This window comes from Eutrema salsugineum, unplaced genomic scaffold (genome assembly GCF_000478725.1).
Source record: "Eutrema salsugineum unplaced genomic scaffold, Eutsalg1_0 scaffold_11, whole genome shotgun sequence".
Lineage (NCBI taxonomy): Eukaryota > Viridiplantae > Streptophyta > Magnoliopsida > Brassicales > Brassicaceae > Eutrema > Eutrema salsugineum.
In genome coordinates, this window is record NW_006256901.1 from 10,871,762 (window position 1) to 10,877,639 (window position 5,878).

At 37.0% G+C, this 5,878-nt stretch overlaps 1 protein-coding gene across 1 annotated transcript; it reads left to right on the forward strand.

Moving 5' to 3' along the window:
• Window positions 1-4,130: 4,130 nt before the first annotated feature.
• Window positions 4,131-5,541, forward strand: LOC18026222 (36.4 kDa proline-rich protein). Its single transcript, XM_006409648.2, has 2 exons — window positions 4,131-4,985; window positions 5,321-5,541. The coding sequence occupies exon 1, from the start codon at window positions 4,164-4,166 to the stop codon at window positions 4,962-4,964; it is 801 nt and encodes a 266-aa protein (XP_006409711.1). The 5' UTR covers window positions 4,131-4,163; the 3' UTR covers window positions 4,965-4,985; window positions 5,321-5,541.
• The last annotated feature ends 337 nt before the right edge of the window (window positions 5,542-5,878 follow it).

Below are 5,878 nucleotides of genomic sequence, written 5' to 3' on the forward strand. Positions count from 1 at the left end.
CAACAAGAAGCTATCCTTAGTATATTGTATTGGGGAGTTGATAGAGAGCATAAATGGACATTGGATGTAGCTAGCAATGGGCGTTTTGCAAATCTCACGATAGCACAAGGACAACTACATGTTGAGAATTTGGCCAAGAGTAATAAAAGATACAAGGATCATGATATTGAAGCTTGTCAAGATGATCAAGGTGAGGTGGAGCTTTGTTTTCAGCAAGAGTTTGTTCCACAAGGCCAAGTAGGTTCTTCAAAGCCTAAAGAGATGGAATTGAACAAATTTTTCCAACAAATAGACAAGATGAGATTAATACAAGAGTAAAGAGTTCTTACAAAGATCTCCACACAAAGCATGAATTCATGTCTTCTAAGGTCAAACACTTGGAGAAACAAGGTTCTAAAGAAAGTTCCCTCACTAGTGAACCCATACTAAAGGGCAAGGAACTAAAGGATTATTGTAATGCTAACTTCTCAAGTAAGGTGCATTTGTTTGATGAGAATGAGGAAGCTATAATAGAGGTTGAGAGACTTCTCCATGGCACCAAAGATGAGATTCACCACTTTGAGATGAAGTATGTGGGATCTTGTGAAATGAAGGAAAGAGGATCAGCCTCTTGAAGCTTGTGAAAAAAAAAGAAAGAACCTGAAGTATAGCCTGATCTTGAGTTCATTGATGGTTAGAAATTCTTTAGTGATGATGAGGATTGATTGGAACTTCAATATTCTACACCATAAAGAAAGAAGTTTCTTGCAAAGTGGTCCAATAGAGAGGTGGAGGTCCTAAAGCTAAGAAGAAACCGAGCAAGGCCAATAAGGAAAAAAAATTTCTTGACCAATCTTCCACTATCATTCTCATTCCATTAACTCATCAAGATGGAGTGATTGAGTATAAGATTCAGTGTAGAGGAAGGTCTAAGCCATTTGCAAAGGTCAAAGCAATTCTCACTCAAGAACTCAAGGACAAAGGTGAAAATGGTATTGAGGAGCTTATGAGCAAGGCAATGAGGCTTGAGTTCAAGGAAATCCAGGGAGTTCCACTACTCTCTCTCTCTCATTAAAAGGAAGGTATGAAAAGTCAAAATTAGTGACTTAAAACAAAGTGTACTTGGAAGACAGTCCCATGTCTATCATTGTATATACTTTCTCTTATTGCTTTCTAGTTAAATGTTATGTTTTGGGGAGTCTTGATCTTTTTGTTGATTGTGTGCAAGGGGATTTGATGGTCTAAGATTTAACACGTGGTAGAGGAAAACCAAGGCCGTGCACAACTGATCTGTGGTGATGCTAAGATCCTTTGATGCATAGACATCACTCCTCCTCTCCATTAAACACTCAAGGTAACACTTTAAGACTTATGTATAGCATTTAGTCTCATTTTCTTTAGAATTTTGTTTTTCCTCTTTCTCATGCTTCTATTACACAAGAGACTCTGTAATTTGAGTGTGGGGGAGGGATTTAGTGTTATATAACCATGTTTCTTTGTGTTCTTATTTTATATTCAACATTTTGAGTCTCATGCATTCATTCATTATACAGAAAAGATAAAAATTGGTAATTTTTAAAGTTTTTTATCAAAAAAAGAAGCATACAGATGCATTTGCATACTTAGGATTGAGTATAGAATGCATTTCATATAGGTTTTCATCATGCATTGGGAATAATGGTTGATTTTTCCTTGTAGAATATCATTTTACGAATTTGGTTCAGTGTCCTAGTTATTAGTTGTTGATGCATCTAATTGAGTTTCAAATCAAGGATGAACCCTATTTGGATCTTGTGTTTGACTTTTCTTGTCTTAGTTGAATCATGTTGTGATTAGTTCCAATCCTACTTAAGTGAAAACCTTTAATTTGTCATCTTAATTATCAGGTTTATGCATTTCATAGTGAATTCATGGATACCATATACATATTTGGGCTATCTTCATCTTGTTACAACTCTTTGTTAGCTCAAATAGCCAATTCCCATCATTGGAATGGTTAACAACACCTTAAACCAATCCTCCTTTCAAGCCACGATTAGTGAGTCCATGTAAGGCCTTATTTTCAAGTAGAGTTGGCAAAACGTGTTGGGTCTAGAGCGATAAAGGTTTTACATGTAGGTTCTAGTCCATCATCAATGGCTAGATTAGGTTAGGCTATGGGTTGGGAAGTTGTGGTTTATGAGAAAAATTGATGGAGTGTGGTGTGAAAGAGAAAGATGGGATTGAAGTAGGGGAATGAATCCAAAAGAAAAAAAATTTTGAGTTAGCAAGTGTTAAAAAAAGCTATAAGTATAATAGCTAGTCTCTCGAGTTAACAAAAAGTAAAGAAAAGAAAAAGAAAGAGACTAGAAGAGTAAATAAAAGAAAAGAGTTAAGTGTGTAAAGAAAAAGAACCTCTCAAAGTGTTATGTGCAAGAAGAGCATTCCCTTAAGGCCTTAGAGATAAGAAAACAACAAAGGTTGGTTTTTATCAAGGTAAAAATGCCTTTGAGAAAGGGTAGCTTAGGAGAAGAAACTTCATGGCTAGGTTTTTAAAGCAAATGGGGTATTGAGTCGATGTAGGTCTATCTTTGTATGCATCCATTGCTTTTTACCCTTAGCATTTTGCTAAAGTCTACTTCTTCTTGAGTGATCCCTAGCTTGGAGCAACCAGTTACTTGTATTGGGATCATCTTAGTCTCAAGACCATGTCCCTAGCCAAATGAATTCATTTGTCTTGCATGAACATGATTCACTTGAAAACCTTTATGAATTTTAATGGGTTGGGACTAGGCATGCTTGTCTAGGCTAATACTTGAGCTTGATGCATTTATTGATGGATATGGCTAGTTTCTTTTAAGTAGACTCACTTGTTTGCATCCTAGAACTAGTAAATTTGGACATTGAACTTTGAATTCTTTTATTGATATTTATGGATATGAGTTCACCTTTCAAACCTCTTTATCACCTTGTTCTTGTTTGTTTTCTTGATGAAAAGCAAAGGATAAGTGTGGGGGAGTTGTGGATAAAATTTATCATGTTTTATCATTCATTTTAGTATAGTTTTATGTCTAGTCCATTCATTTGAAAGCATTTCTTAATATTTTAATGTTAATTGAGTTTAGATAGGAATGCATTAGGTCCAAGTGTGTCTTTGCATGTTTTGGATTCATTCTAGGTACTTTTGGAGATTTAGAGTGCATTTGGGCTTGAGAACACTTGAAGAAATGGTGAAAAAAATATGAAGAATCAGCCAAAACGTGCTCTCGGCAAATTTCCTTTCCGGAAAAAAGTTTCCATGGCGAAAACTGCATCAGGCATGTACCGCTCGGCCAAAAACCCTTCGCAAAAACACCAGTATATGATTCTCTCGGCCAAATCTTACACCAGCCGATGTATCTAAAAGTTCATCTGAAACAGGCCCTTTTTACTATGACTCAGCTTCGACGATCTTCATGGAAGTTGAAGGCCAGAGAGTCATCTTTCCAATTAAGTTGGTCTCATGACGTTTGGAGCCTTAGAACGAAAGTTACAGCCGTTGCCGAACACATATGTCCTATCGGTCCGATTCCGTGCACAATTTTATAGTTTGTCAATTACATACAAAAAAATCAAAGTCCAATAAATCTATTTACTGTACCTGCTCCACAAGGTATATATGTACTTTATCAAAAGTTTTATTTCTAAAATTGTATATTATTCATTTTTAAGGTGATTTAATTTTGTTTTGTTTTTATTTTTTTATCAAATATAAACGCTCATATATATGTGGTCCTAATCTAGTTTATAATAATCCTTTGTCATAAAATTAAATCTTTTAATAATTTCTCTAAATATATAAATAATTGGAAAAATGTGTTATTTAATCTGATGTACAGACCTTCAAAATTATTTAATCTCATTGTTAGGAGAAACCAATATTGTACACTGTTAAAACTGTAGATATTTTGGTAAAAATTGCAGTAAACCCGAGACAAAGAGGCACGAACAAAGGAGTGAAAAAAAGGAGGGGACATGTGATGCGATATAGCGATGGGTCATCGAGGGAATCTTGTATTCTTATGATAATTGCCAACCATGCTTATTTTGGGTCTTCTCTTCTTATTGCAGAAGTAGCCCCCATGTTCACGTGATCCCTTCTTCCCATTCTTGCTCTATATATTCATATACCCTTTCTTATATTTCCTCCACGTACACTTCTCAACATGGACTCATCCAAACTCTCATTGCTCTCTCTCTGTCTCCTCATTTGCATTATCTGTTCTCCCCAACACTCACTCTCATGCGGTTCCTGCAACCACCAGAAGGGCGGATTACCCTCAATTAAACCCCCTGTCACCATTCCCAAGCTTCCTGTTCCTCCGGTTACTGTTCCTAAGGTACCCGTTCCTCCAGTAACTGTCCCTAATCTACCCGTTCCTCCTGTAACTGTTCCAAAGCTACCTATTCCTCCGGTGACCGTACCTAAACTTCCAGTTACCGTACCTAAACTCCCAGTTCCTCCGGTGACAGTCCCTAAGCTACCCATTCCGCCAGTGGCCATTCCAAAGGTACCCGTTCCTCCAGTTACTGTCCCAAAGGTACCTGTTCCTCCTGTGACTGTCCCTGAGCTTCCACTTCCTCCAGTGGGCGGGCTACCCACATTGCCACTACCACCATTACCAGGGACTATCCCACCAGCCACAGGAGGGAAGGATTGTCCTCCAACCCCGGGTAGCGAGATGCCCCCATCAGGCAGTGGGAAGGCCACATGTCCAATAGACACGCTTAAGTTGGGGGCGTGTGTGGACTTGTTGGGAGGTTTAGTAAAGATAGGACTTGGAGACCCTGCAGTTAACAAATGCTGTCCGTTACTTAAAGGCCTCGTTGAAGTTGAAGCAGCCGCCTGTCTCTGCACTACACTCAAGCTTAAAGCTCTTAACCTTAAGCTTTATGTCCCTGTTGCTCTTCAGCTTCTTCTTACCTGCGGTAAAAATCCACCTCCGGGGTACACTTGTTCCATCTGATAAATTCTCTCCAGCTAAAGGGTATGCTATTTTCCCTTTCATTTCAATTAACACTTGATTCTTCCTTAAGAAACTTAGTATAGATTATTTGAATTAACACTTAATTATATATGACGTTAACTTGTTTTTGCCAAATAGATTAAAAATTATATACATGTGATTTTTTTCATTGGTCAAAATTATATTGCAAATATAGATGTTCGATTAATGCCCAATACAAATGTCTGACTATAAGTACTATTGTTTGGAGCTCCTATCAATTTTTGTAAAAGTAATACTTAATACTTATACAAAAGTATTATTGTTTGGAGCTCCGCCATTCCATCACTGAAGTTTATTTTATTTTTGGTTTGCAGATAGTTTGGAGAAAAAAGTGGGAAGAGAATGGCGGAGCTCCAATCTTTCCTTTCTTCCATTATCAATCATATCAAATCCTTTCCCGTTAATTCTTTCGCCTATCTCCCCCTCCTGCTTGTATTATTTAATGTGTGATTTTAGATTAATGATTCTTCTTTTGTATTAAGTATGATTTAAAATCTTTTCTTTTAATTAATTAATGAATTGAGCTTCGTGAAAATGGTATTGTTTAGCTGCGCCTAAGTGAGATTATTATAGTACATTTGTCCCGTCTTGAGGGAATATACGAGTCTAGGCGTAAACCTTCCTAGATATAAAATGAGATAAAAATGAGGTATTATTTGTAAACGTAAGAGTCAAGAACAACAACACAACTTAACACAGGGTTTTTCTTTTAACTGAACTTTATTGCTAGTAAATCTGTTAAGACACCTTACAAGTTCGTAACACGATTTAGAACAGATTCAAGACACACCTTGATCTGTCTCTCTAGCCCTCTCTGTTCTTCGATCGATACTTGATCTCAGAACTTTCCTAGAAACCCTTAACCCTTGATG

What these genes read in the sequence shown, in the direction of transcription:
- LOC18026222 (XM_006409648.2), top strand. Translation starts at nt 4,164, where the DNA reads ATGGACTCATCCAAACTCTCATTGCTCTCTCTCTGTCTCCTCATTTGC.